Source organism: Dipodomys merriami, unplaced genomic scaffold (assembly GCF_024711535.1).
Source record: "Dipodomys merriami isolate MVZ:Mamm:240054 unplaced genomic scaffold, mDipMer1.0.p SCAF_8, whole genome shotgun sequence".
Lineage (NCBI taxonomy): Eukaryota > Metazoa > Chordata > Mammalia > Rodentia > Heteromyidae > Dipodomys > Dipodomys merriami.
Window position 1 is genome coordinate 34,206,333 of NW_027206401.1, and position 13,583 is coordinate 34,219,915.

The 13,583-nt window shown below is 48.4% G+C and overlaps 1 protein-coding gene and 1 long non-coding RNA gene across 3 annotated transcripts in view; one reads left to right on the forward strand and one right to left on the reverse strand.

Annotated features, from left to right (window-relative positions):
* Crybg1 (crystallin beta-gamma domain containing 1) overlaps nucleotides 1–10,267 on the reverse strand; it is a 63,643-nt gene extending 53,376 nt beyond the window's left edge. The window contains exons 1-2 of the mRNA XM_070010744.1: nucleotides 8,953–10,267; nucleotides 507–2,781 (exon numbers count right to left, since the gene is read on the reverse strand). Of these exons, the coding sequence (XP_069866845.1) occupies nucleotides 507–2,781; nucleotides 8,953–10,133 (3,456 nt within the window). The 5' untranslated portion in view covers nucleotides 10,134–10,267. The remainder of the gene's footprint in view (nucleotides 1–506; nucleotides 2,782–8,952) is intronic.
* LOC138819307 (uncharacterized) lies at nucleotides 1,936–10,344 on the forward strand. Of its 2 annotated transcripts, none has more exons than XR_011369393.1 (3): nucleotides 1,936–2,015; nucleotides 7,257–7,322; nucleotides 10,265–10,344. It is a non-coding gene; the product is annotated as an uncharacterized lncRNA (long non-coding RNA). The 2 variants fall into 2 exon arrangements; XR_011369394.1 differs by having other exon boundaries at nucleotides 1,966–2,034.
* The last annotated feature ends 3,239 nt before the right edge of the window (nucleotides 10,345–13,583 follow it).

Consider the following 13,583-nt stretch of genomic DNA (forward strand, 5'->3'; position numbering starts at 1 on the left):
GTTATGCTTCAAACTTCAGGATAAAGAATTATCTCCCTGATGAAAGCTAACTCCTTGTCGACAGAAAGCATGTGGGATGTACATTACTGCTTCTGTGAGAATGAGGGAAATCTCACAGCATAGAAGAAAGAAGAAATGGTCCCTTAGCTGGGTGGGGCCTTCACAAACAGAGGAAGCTGCTCCACACATCTAAATTCTAAATACAGTGTTGTGTGCTGCTACTCAGAATAGGAAAGAAAAAGTCTCATCTGTCTGAACTCAAAGCATGAAATGTATAATCTACCAGCTACATATTAACATGTAGACTACAAATGTCTTGAGAAAAGTACTTTCGTACTTTGTTATTGGGCCTTGATGGTTTCCTGTGCATAGCTGGTTTTCAAATACGTGATGAGTAGAAAATAATTAGACATGAACACAACCACTTTCAAAGCACAGCGTAAGATTGCTCACTGTCCTTTCCCTCCCAGCTCTGTGAATACCCCAGGCCAGTGGTTGGTACTTACCGCTGGATCTGGCAATGACATTCCAGAGAAAGAAATGCCTGGGTCATAGCGGCTCGGCTTGAAAAGACCCATGAAGTCAGTGTCACTGTTTCCGTGGTTTGGCACGTGGGGCTTAAGAACACTGTCCACGTGGTTAGCCTTTTCAATACCCTCATGGTTCCTCAGCTTGGAAACTTCAGAAAACTTCATTTCTGGCAAGTGCAGGTTGCTCCGGGAATTCAGCTCTTCTTTGTTTTCCTCTTTGGGTGGGTATTTTTCCATGTGGCTTGAATTTTTCAAGCCTGAACAAGATGGACTGGACGAGGTGAAGTTGAAGACCTGTATGGAGTTGTGGGGTGCCAGATGGGGCTGCTCTTTGTCTGAGGCACAGGGCGGGGCACCTTCCGTCCTGGGCTGCGCCCCTGAAGAACATGACAGAGAAGGGTTTTGCGACGTGCTAAAAGATGTGGTCATCGTATTGACTGACGTCACCGAGGGAGAAAAGACCTTATCTTGTGGCAAGGAAGACAACATGCTTGAGAAGAGGGTGCTTTTCTCTAGCCTTGATCTCTTCACTCCCCCGTTGCTGACATCCCTGCTCCCCTTGTCACTGACTTCAGGGGTTGCCTGAGACTCGCTTTTCCCGCCAGCATTGGGGTGCAAGGACTTGAAGAGGATACTCTGGTCCGCGGAGGTGCGTTTGGGTCTCAGTTTAGATTTGGGATCCAGGTTGTCCATCAAATGCAAAGCTGGTGGCAGTTCTGTCAGGCTCTCCTTCTTTTTTCCCAAACCAAAGGTGAACACATTGGGATCCAACACCTTTTCTAGATTATCCTCGTGAATAGGAGGCATGGCGAAGTGAGGGGCAGGAGAGTTGGGCATCCTGGCCTTCTTCTTTTTCTGGGGCACGCAAACTACACTGTCCATCTTTTTGATGATTTCAGTGAACTTTTCCATATCAGAAGAAGAATCAAAGACACTATCATCACTAGTGGCAGAAACATTCAAATGACTTGCAGGACTATCCTGGCCATTCACCACATTTTCATCTGGCCTTGGAGGCGTTTCTGACTGATTCCTGGTTTGGGGAGAGTTGGTGGGGCTGGCCTCAGCAGGCAGGGGAATCCTGCTGCTGTGATTTGGAGCAGGAGTGGTCAGAGATCTTGCAGATTCTGGCGGCATGATGTGTGAGCCTGGCTCTGCCACACGTTCCTCTATGTGAGGAGTGTCTGTGGGCGAGGTGCTCTTGTTACCCGCTACTTCCTCTTGCTGAGGATCACAACTTGCAACGGAAACCACTTCAAGTTCATTACTGTGGCAACTCGGCAACTGTGCTTCTCTAACTTCAGAGCTTTCTGAGATGATCTGGGAGCTCACGTCTTGGGTGCTCTCTGCAGGAAGCACAAAGGACCTGACCTGTACAAGGACCTTGGACGGAGCCTCAGGTCCCACAGCTTCTAGGCTGTGCTTTGGGGACAAAGGATGGTTGTCTTCTCCCCCTGTACCTGCAGAGAGTGGCACTTTCTCAATGTAAGGAGATGAAGGCAAGGTACATCCATTATGGCTTTCTGACTCTTGGAGGTCAGGGCACAAGTGGCTTATAGGAACTTGAGCACACCCATTTTGGGGAATGTCCACAAGGGGAAGAGAAGGCCCCTGGCATGACTCAGCTGGGGGCTGTGAGTCACAGAACACATCCTGTGGCTTTGGAGGAGAATCTTTGGTATCAACAATGGCAGAGCCATCCTGAGCTGTGTTGAGTTCAAGTCTTTTGCTGCCTGCAGCCTCTGAGTCGTCCTCTCCTGAGGGCATGGGGTCCGTGATGGTAGGGGCCTCTGGTTCTGAAACCCGGCCAGCATTTGTCTGCACATCTGCTTTGTCACCTTGGTTAGGCTGCGGAGTTAGGGCTTGGCCCTCAGGGAGCTCTTGGCCAGCTCCTCCAGCCACTGGGAGAACAGGAGCTCTGGTTTCTGCAGGGGGGTCCTTCGCCAGCACCCCATTCTGCTGGCTGTTTGGCACCGTTTTCTTTTCAAGTTGCTCCATTTCCTTGGCTTTCTTGGCTAAATTCAGCTTTGCCCTCCCAACAAACGTCTTATTGGAAGGAGGGATGCTCCTCGTACTGCGAACGTCGGGGTGTTTGGGGGTATTGTTCATCCGCTTGTTTTCAAATAAGGAGATTTTGGTGGCAGTGTTTCCCTTATGAACTGGCTGGCTGAATGAATTGTGTTCATTTCCCGAACTGTCAGAATTCTTGGGGGTTTTCAGACTTAGTTCCACACTTTTGGGTCTGGCAGGGCTGCAAGAAAAAAGCAGGATAGTTATCAACCTGGTTTTCAAAAGCCAATTTGTTACAAAACTATAACACTTTCCCAGTATATAACATTTGCCATCTTTGCTTTGTTTTGGGGACAGAGCTTATAGCCCCAGCTGACCTTGAATTCTCCATCCTCCTGCCTCAGCTACCTAAATACAAGAACTACAAGTATGTACTACCATGCCCTGCTTTTTATGTCCTGGGACATGAACTCAGGGCCCGGGCACTGTTCCTGAACTCTTTTGCTCAAGGCTAGCACTCTACCACTTCTGGTTTTCTAGTGGTTAATTGGAGATAAGACTCTCATGGACTTTCCTGCTTAGGCTGGCTTTGAACTGTAATGCTCAGGACTTAGCCTTCTAAATAGCTAGGATTATAGGCGTGAGCCACTGGCATCCAGCCAACATTTGCCTTTTTATGAACCCTTTAAAACAATCCTAAATATACTATCAACTAGGGTTTGTTTGTTTTGTTTTTGGTGCCAGTACTAGAGCTTTAACTCAAGGCTTGGGCACTGTACCTTAGCTTTTTTGTTCAAAGCTAGCACTCTACCACTTGAGCCACATCCCCACTTCCACCTTGAGGCTGGTTAATTGGAGATATGAGTCTCATAGACTTTTTTGTCCAGATTGGTTTCAAACAATTCTCAAATCTCAACCTCCTGAGCAGACAGGATTACAGGTGTACACCTGGATAACAACTAGTTATTTTATTAATTAATACTTATTTATTTTTGGTGCCAGTCCTAAGGCTTGGCAATGCCTCTGAGCATTTTTGCTCAAGTTCTACCACTTGAACCACAGTTCACTTCTGGTTCTTTTGGTGTTTAACTAGAGATAAGTCTCCTGGACTTCTGTACCTATGTGGCTTTGAATCATGATCTTTAGATCTCAGCCTCTTGAGTTGCTAGTTGTGAACCACCAGTGCTCCGCTTTAAAAAATTTTCTTAATGTCTGCATAACAAAGTCCATCATACGGATAGACTTGAAGTTATTTACTAACTATCCAATCATTTGTTTTGTCACCATTTCCTGGGCAGTCACATGTCCTGTCTAATAGGACTGCCACCTTTGAATGTATAGTGTTTCCTTTCAAACAAACAGAAGGTGCTGTCTGACCCCTGTTGGCTCTGCTCCTGGCTCTCACACTAACGTGAACTTGCTGTTATTTTACTTCTGACCTCTGCCTTCTCTATCTGTAATAAACAAAAACTAAATGGCTTAGAACAGCTGTTTAGAACAGAGAAGTTGTTAATGAGGGCTGAAGGATGGAGTGGTTGTTTTTCTGGTTGAACTGGGATTTGAACTCAGGAGCCTCAACCTTGCTAGTCTGGTAGACAGGCTCATATCTAGCCCTGCCATATCTCTAGGCCTTTTTGAACTGACCATTTTTAGGTAAGGACTTTGCTTTCTGCCCCACTGTACACCCCAGCTGTGGTATGATTACCTTTATGCTTCCTGTCGTCAGTAGGATCACAGGTGTGCCACCACGTCCAGCTTCCCTTGTGGAGCTAGAGTCTCATGGACAGTTCTTCTCAGACTGTACTCCAATAGCAATCCTACTAATATCCCATATGGCTTAGGATGATGGCACACACCACTGTATACAGCTATGGTTTGAGAGGGATCTCATTCTCAACCTCCCAACTAACTAGGATTGTGTGCAAGAGCCACCAATGTCTGGCTTCACTTCTGTAGTTTGTTGTTGTTTGGTGCCCATCCTGGGGCTTGAACTCAGGGCCTAGGCTCTGTCCCTGAACTTCTTTTGCTCAAGGCTAGTGCTCTAGCCCTTGAGCCACAGCACCACTCCCAGCTCTGAATAGTTTACTGGAGTTAAGAGTCTCACTTTCCTGCCCAGGCTGGCTTTGAACCACAATCCTCAGATCTCAGTCTCCTGAGTAGCTAGGATAACAGGCATGAGCCACAGGAGCCTGGCCTCCACTATTGTTTCGGCTTCCCTTTATGTTGTATATATCATTTGTATATAAGCTTTCAGAGAAGGGTTCCAAGGGTTAAAGACAATAAGGAAAAAAAGAAAGAAGAAAAACATTGGTCTAGTGGTTAGTAAAATAGAAAAGTAACCACTCACAGTCATGACTGCCAAGCACTTGAGAGATGCTTCAAGCTAGCTGACTTACTGTACAACTTTGTACATTCTCTTTTTGAGATGAAGTTGAAGCCCCACAGCTAATGACAGGGACCTGATTTGTAATAGGTACTGTGGTGTCAGATGCTGCAAGCCTCCCCACTGAACTACTGGGCTTGTATTCAGGGTCAGACAAGACTGCTCTGAAGTAGCTCCTCTGGTTGTCCCCATCTTATATCACTTGGTCATCAAGAGATCTATAAGATAATCAGGCTTTAGAGGCCACTTAATAACAGAACTAAAGGTAAGAAGACACAGAAACTGGCCTTTAGGAAGGTTGGGCCTGGGATGCCTAGGGAGGAACAAGCAGTAGACATAGGAGTTAGTAGAAAGCCAGGCAGTCAGGGAATTAAGACCTCAGCAGCTTGCAGATGGCAGGATGTGCTGATAAAACCAAACTTGCTTGACAAGTAAGTGGGGGGGGGGGGCTGGGAAGGTGGCTCAGTGGTAGAGCACTTGCCTTGCATGCCTGAGGCCCTGGGTTCGATTCCTCAGCACCACATAAGCAAAAAGAAAAAAGCCAGAAGTGGCACTATGGCTCAAGTAGTAGAGGGCTAGCCTTGAGCTGAAGAGCTGAGGGACAGCGCCCAGGCCCAGAGTTCAGTCCCCACGACCGGACCCAAAAAAAAAAAAAAAGTAAATGGGGGCAGGGGGCAACAAAAGAATGAGGAAATAAGACAGGACACTAAAAGTTTTGGTGCCAGGACCTTATAAGAAACAGAAAGGAGATCCACCAATCAGAAGTGTCTTCCGGGACACTAATTCTCATATTTAACATAGTTAAGGCCAATCTCAGTAACCCTGAAGATGGCTGAGGTGAGCTGAAGTGCTATTTTCCCATGCATGCCACATGCTCTCTGTCTCTGCGGTATTTCTCTTCTAATAAACTTTCCTGTCACCTTTACTATGTTTAAGTTTTACTGAACCTCTTCTCTTGTCAGACATAAGGACCAAGGTGAACTTGGTTGTCCTAAGTTTCTAGTTATACCTTTCCCTTCTGGATAAAATAAGAAGTCTGGGCTAGATATCCTCCAGTCCTTCTCAAATGAAAATTTAGAGTTTTATTCTTAATTAGTATGTTAATAGCATAATATTTTAATAATTGAAAAGCTAATATATTAATACTTTAATAATACATGTAATACTAATATTAGTAATATTTGTTCATAAACTTATCCTAAGCACTGCTTTACCTTACTGTGGGCTCTTAGCATAAATTTAAAAGCAAAATTAGCATAAAGATTAAGTTTTAAAACCAGTATGATTAGAAATGGTGTTTACAGATGCTGAACCAATTAGTGAGGGATGGTCACAAACCACGGAACATTAAAACAAATTCTCACCAATCAGGGCAAGGAACAGTACTCCAATCAAAGATCAAAGCGTACCTTATGATGTAAATGGAAAACCTACAGGTTAGCCAACAGCTACCTAAGGACAGGAAACACATTAAAGATTTGCACTAAGATCAAAATACCATTTACAACCAAACTTCTGTGCTATTAAGCTGTGTTACCAGAGTCACTGCAATTAACCTAGTTAAGACTGATTAGAAGGAAGGCTCCTATAACTCCTATCATAATGCCATCAGCCAAAGTAAGAGGGAAAAAGAATCTGAAAGTTAAAAAGCCAAAGTTATAACAAAAAGTTCCTTCCTATTTTAAATATACCATTTTAAGAATTTCAACAGCACTTGGTAGAAAACTTGGAAAATAAGTTTTCTAGCAACATTAAAACTATGTAGCTTCATGGTCCTTTTTCAGGTAATAGTTTGTCTATCTTTTCAATCAAGTTTTGTTTTGTTTTTTAATAGTCTAAGTATCACCTTTACTTAGAATACAGTCATAGGGAACCAGGTGCTGGTGACTCACACTTGTAATCCTACCTACTCAGGAAGTTTGAGATCTGGAGGATAGAGGTTCAAAATCAGCCTTGGCAGAAAACTCCAACATACTCCAATCTCCAATTAATCAGCAAAAAAGCTGGACTGGAGGAGTGGCTTTTAAGTAGTAGAGCAACAACCAAGAAGTAACAACAAATATAGTCATATAAAGAATCAAACGGTCTGAAAAATCCTATCCAACAGAAATGAGTCAAAGGAATAGAAAGAATTACTGATTCTCTATTGGGGGATAGTTTGCCATGTGTAAGGTATTGAACACAAATAAATAAACTGAGGTAGTAAAGAAAATGTGTGGGTAGAAAACAGTACTTAGAAAAAGGACACTTGGTTTAGTTCTAGGAAGCCCCACAGAAGAGCTACATTGTAAGATCCTAACCTGCTGATGTTTGTTTACTCTATTCCTTAACAGTGTAACATTTCTGGTTTGTCCACTGCTGCCTTCTGATTGGAAGACAAGTTAAGTGTCCCTATTCAGGTAAGTAAGCTGGTGTTTGGGAGGTTTCAGGGATTCACTCACTCTGGTCTTATGCAAATAATAGGCATCATTCACTCAAGTTATTTCTCTGATGCTACCGTTACAGAATAAATAGCTGACTATATCAAAGGTCTCCAGGCTGGTAGCGGAGGTGAGGTAACTCACGTTATTCATTAAGCATATTTTCCTCAAGTTGCTCGCAAACATACTTCCTAGTCCAGAAATCTAATAGAATGAAGCCATTCAGTCTAAGACTGCTTATGCTGGGCAAATTATCAGGTCCTCCACCTGTACTAAAGGGTAGGGGAATGGGTATTCGGCCAAACACAATCTCAGTTTCGAAGACAGTCCACAGTGCCCTATCCAACTTATACAATCTGCTATCAAGGTATGAGCACCAACTTCTCCAAATACAAAAACAAACAAACAAACAAAAAACAGCAGTGATTTCTTCCTTCCCTACACTTCTCCAGCCTTTACACTTTACACAAAGAACAAGGAGCCAGAAGCTATTACCCAGCCTTTACAGTGGTTAAAATCCATCTGGCAGTTTTATCTGGTTTGTGTACTACTCCCTGAGTGACAGAAGGGGCTATAAACGTTTCAAGGGCCCTGAACTGAATCATCCTTGAAGGTTTCCTCCCTGCTTAGTACATATACCATGACAGAAGATCCTCAATAAACAGTTGCAAAAGCATTAAACTGAATAGTAGTGCCCTTTCATTTAGTAAATAATTTCCAGCAAAAAAGACTGACTTCAGGGCTGGGGTGAGGCTGGGGGCAGGCATAGATCAGTGGTAGGAGTGATTTGAAAGCTAGGTTCTATCTTCAGCACCAAAATGAAACACACAGATCTTTCTTCAATAACTAAAAACTAATTTTCAGCCTCAGAGCAGAAAGTTTCCTATCACCACAGAGGGGAAGAAAAACCAAGATACTTGTTTTACAGACCTCCTTTAAATGAATCCTAGCTATTCAGGTGGTTGAGACCTGAAGATTGGAGTTTGAAGACAGAGGGTTTAGGCACAAGAAAGTTCATGAGCTTCATTTCCAATTGACCATCAAAAAGCAGGAAGTGGAGTGGTGGCTCAAGGGGTAAAGCACTATCCTTGAGCAAAACAGGTATGGGATAGTGCTCACACCTTAAGTTCAAGCCCCAGTACACACACACACACACACACACACACACACACACACACACACACACACACACACACACACACAGCACTACATTCTACAGGAGGTTTAAGAATTTTCTTAAACTCTTGTCAAAACTGGGTCATACTGAACATATTGTTTGTTTCATGTTTGTTTAAAAACATCTTACCCTGTTATGCCCAAATACGTTCATCTAGGATAATTCACATAAGTAACTCAAGTCACTCAGGGAAGGCTTATCTGATTTATATAAAATAATACGCTTCAAGGGAGATCCTATTTTTACACTCATTTAACTTTAGGTGTTGCACTGAGATACGAATTTACTTCTTCAACCTTTATTCTGTAAACCGGCCCTTCCCATGTGGAAGTCCAACACGGGAGCAAATTCAACGCAGACCACTCTTCTGCAAACCCCCCCCCCCCCAGCCTCCCCTGCAGCTCTCGGGGACCCGCCAGGCGGTCTACTCACAGGGTCACTTTAGTGGTCACCGTCGATCTGCCCACACCGAACTGGTTCCTGGGTTTCAAGCCTTCGGGGTCGGAAGGTCCGGTGGCCCGGCCCAGCTCCCGGCCCCGGCCGTCCAAGTAGCTGGGGAGCGGGCCCCTCTTGTGCTCGGGCTTGATCTCGGGCAGCAGCGAGCTGCTCTTGACCGTGAGCTCGCGGGGGACCAGTCGGGCCCCCTCTTCGCCGCCGTCCGCCGCCCCGGCGCCCTTGGCTCCCAAGCCGGGATCGGCCCCCGAAGTCCTCTTGGGTGGGGACTCCCTGGCGAGAGTCCGCGGGCCGCTGGCGGGCGGGCTGGGCCCAGCGTCGGGGACGCGGCTCCGGCCCTTCCTCTTGGTGGGGGACGTGGCCGCGGGCGACGGGCGGCTGCGCTCGGGCTCCCCACGGAGCTGCGCTCGGGGGGCGGTGGCGGAGGCTACGCCCCCGTCGGGCGCCGCCCGCGGAGATTTCACTTTCTTTTCCGCGGCCGCCGGGCTCCCGGGGGCCGCGTCTGGCGCCACCTCGTCGTCGAACACCGCGTCGTCCCGCGCTCCGCTCTCGGGCGGCCCGGCGGCGTCCGCGCCCGGCGAGTCGGTGGATTTCTGCGATCGCCTCCGCCGGCCCGACCGGCGGCCGCTCGATTTCTTATCCATGTCGTCCGAGTCGCCGAAATCTTCTTCTGCCCTGGGAGCAGCGATTCCAACCGGCTCGTCCACCGGCACCACCTCGGTCTTGCTCAAGTAGATGTCCAAAGTCAACACTTTGGAGGGATGCGCGCGCTCGCCCGGGGTGGGAGGGCCACTGCGCGGGCCAGAGGCGTCCTCGGGGGGCTGGGGGTCGCTACACGCACCCGCGTGGGGGGCTCCCTCGGGGACCTTGCCTCGTTCTTCCACCGGCCGCTCCCGGGTGGGAGATCCCGACGCAGCCTCCGAAGCCCCGGCTGTCTGCTGCGGGTGCCCCGCGTCCGGCGGCGCGTCCTCCCCGGGACGGCGTGCGTGCGCCTCTGCGCTCTCTTGCCCGGAGCGGTTCGGCGCTGAGGAATGCGGCTGCTTGGCAGCGGTGGTGGCATCTGGGAACGGCTCTCCCTCTGCCTGCAGGGGTTCTAATTGGGGTGAATCACTGTCGGGGCTCGGCTGCCTGGCCGCGGCACTCGGCGAGCCAGGTGACATTTCGGCGGCGTCGCCCGAGGTTGCCAGGACACAGCCCTCGCCTTGGGTCTCCTGGGAGGAGCTGTCCTCCCTCGGGTCCGGTGGCTTCGGTTGGTGGTTCTCACATTTACTTTTCTCACTGTCTCTTTCAGGGGCGTTAGAAGAGGTTACATCTCTGGGAGAGGCTGGTTTGGTATTGCAGCTGGTGGAACCCTCGGGGCCAGACCTGGTGTTCCTTCTCCTTCCAGCCGTGAACAGAGTGCCAAGTTTCCCCAAAACCGGCTTCTTTCTGTTATCTTCCGGTGGTTGTGCTCTGGACTGGAAAATAAATAAAAGGGAAAGACAATGTGAGAATCCTGGTGCTCTCCCCTTTACTAGTTCGTTACAGAGTTGCTTAAACTAGAGGCCAAATTCAATGTAGACCTCTACTTGCTATTGCTAAAATGGGGCGGTGGATGGTGAGCGCCCCTGGCTGACACCTATAGTCCTAGCTACTCGGGAGGCTGAGATTTCAAAGCCAGCCCAGGCTGAACACTCCGCGAGACTGGCTCACCTCCAGTTACCAACAAATGGCTAGTGTGGCTTAAGTGGTACAGCTTTGAGGGATAAAGGCCAGGTGAGAATGCAAGGCTCTGAGTTCAAGAGGAGAGCGTGGAGACAGAGGGAGAGGCTGTCTTTATTCATTCTTATCCACAAAAACCCCTCGATGCCTTTACTTTTTGAGCCTTCACTAAATGAAGTATGGTTTGGGGCGCCACGTGACTGAGGAAGGCATTTCCTTTCATTTTAATGCTTTGCTTTTTCACGGAAATTTGGAAAGCCCATGAACCCAAACAACAAAACGCAATTCCACGCGTGGCTGCAGAGCAGCGGCGCGCGCCCAGCATCGCAGGGTGGGATTTGCCCAGAGCCACGCAGGGCTCTTCCTTTTCTAAGACAACGGATTCGTAGTCCCCCCCCCCAACGCCCCGCACCCACCCCACCCCCAGACCAGTAAGAAGCCACGTGGAAACCACACAAGCAGAATGAAAACCTTAGGAAAGCGGCACCCAACGCCTCCGGGAGCGCCACACCGCGTTCCTCCAATGAGAAAGGCGCGCAGCATTCAAACGCCCCGCCGCGCCGCTCGGTGCAGCCCCGCCCAAGCCCGGCGCCACCGGAGCTTTTCCCCAACGCCAGCGCCGACGGGGGTAAATAAATACCCGGAGATCGCGGAGGACGGAAAAACACCGAAGGCCGATGGGGCGCGAGGGCTCCGGACACCTGGCCAGCCCGGGGGGGGGGGGGGACGCTGGGGAAGGAAGCGCGTGGCCCTGTGCCCGTGGGACCCGCCCACTCCGGGCGGGGTGGGGTGGGGTGGGGCTGTCGCAATCGGTTCCCCTGGAGTCTCGGAATGAGGGAGGGGGGAGCGAAACGCCAGGCACCTGGGGCCGGAAGCCCGGAGGGAGCCCCGAAGAAATCCAAAAGCAAGTTCCAGTGGGCGCCCCAGGCACGGGTGTTTGCCCTCTCGGGGAAGCAGGCTGGTGCTGGCTTGAGGGAAGGGTTGGGAAAGGAGGCTGGAAGGCAGGGCGAGGAGCCCTGAGCCCACCTTTGGCCCCTAGGTGCCCTACGGTCCCCTCAAGAATTAACTCTTAGCTAGGCGCTAGTGGCTCATACCTATGATCTTAGCTACCCAGGTGACTGAGATCTGAGGATCCAGGTTCGAAGCCAATCCCGGGTAGAAAAAGTTCCTGAGACTCTTCACTTAATTAGCAAAAACTGGAAGTGGAGCCGTGGCTTAAGTGGTAGAGGGCCAGCCTTGGAAAAGCTAAGGGACAGTGCTCAGGCCCTGAGTTCAAGTCCGGCACAAAACCAAAAAGAAACTCTTACACTCAGAACCCAGGTGCTGGCTGGAGCACCTGGATCAGGAGCCCAAAAGCAAGCCCCACCTTTCCCGGAAGGTGAGCAGTAAAAGGCAGGTGATACTGACTGTAGGGAGATTCATGGCCCTCTCTAACAGGAGCCCCATTTCATTTGCTCTCCACGCAGCTGTAAGGTGACGCATGTGTTCACGCAACCCTGCAGTGTGACAGCCGGGTGAGTAAAGCTCTATGCAGAGAGGAAGGAAGTTCCCAAAGCTAACAGACTAAAACAACCGGCTCAGGGGAGGATTCACACCCTGCGATTCCACATCAGACTCTTAAATCCGTTACAGCTGTCAAACCCCTGTGTAACGCATGGGGAGGTGCCCACCCACCAGATAGCTGATGAGCCTGGGGCTCAGGAATCAGATGACGACCTCTACCATCTCTCCCCACCCCCTGGCAGAGCTTCTGCCTGAAAAGCACCAGGTGGGACTTTGCAAGTATGGCGCTGGACTGACTGGTGGCCTAGTGATGGAGCCATTCTCCCAGCTCTCAAAACTAGGCTATTTACTTCCAAAATCCCACCAGAGCTTGCTGCTTGATCTAGTTCTTCCGTGGTTATAGAAATAGTAGAAGGATTCACTATGGTATAATTTTAAAAACTGACGCAATTCTGGCTTCCTAAGGAAACATTTGGATTCTTTTACTACAAGTCAAAAGTATTACATGATTTTAAGTCATAATACATACTCACAAGCCCTCCTTATGTAAGACACCTGCTAACTGATTTGTGTAGACTTTTATTTTTATTTTCCAACAGCCCTCATGCTAGGTAGTCTTCATACCTGTTTGTCAAGATTGCATAGCCAATGAAGCCTTTCTAAGTCTTAATATAGAGCTCTTTGTCTCCGCCTGGACAGGCCATCAAATCTATCTTGAAGAAGTTGCAGGGGAAAGTAGGTTAGAGTCCATTGGCTCAATTCCAGACTGTCCAAATACAACTAAGCGTGTATTATCCTCTCCTGCCTGAGGAGAGAATATGTTGCAATCCCATTTTCCCATGCTGTAAAGATGCCCTGTCAGCAGTCTTTCTCTCTGCTCACTATATGCATCTCCTTTTCCAGTTTTGGCTAAAGTTGCTTTTTGGTTTTTTTGGTGCCAGTCCTGAGGCTGGTTCTCTGGGCCTAGATACTGTGAGCGTTTGTGGGGGGGGGGGTTGTTTTTTGTTTTGTTTTTTTGCTCAAAGCTAACATTCTACCTCTTGAACCACTGTTCCATTTCCAGCTTTTGTGTGGTTAATTGGAGATAAGAGTCTCACAACCTTTCCTGCTCCAGCTGGCTTCAAACTGTGATCCTCAGACCTCAACCTCCTGAATAAGATTGCAGGTGTGAGCTATCAATGCCAGGCTTTTTACAAAACCAATTACTTGCTCTTCAATTTAGCTATCAACTGCTAGATTCTTCCTGCCCTCCAGACATTCAGACCCTTTAGCACTTGCCAGAGTGTTCTGTTAATTTCCTAAAAGAAACTTTGAAAACATGTAATGACATGGGTGGTTCTCAAACCATAATGCTAAGTGGGTCTAGGGGTTCAACTCCATAGTAGAGTGACTATCTAGCATGTGTG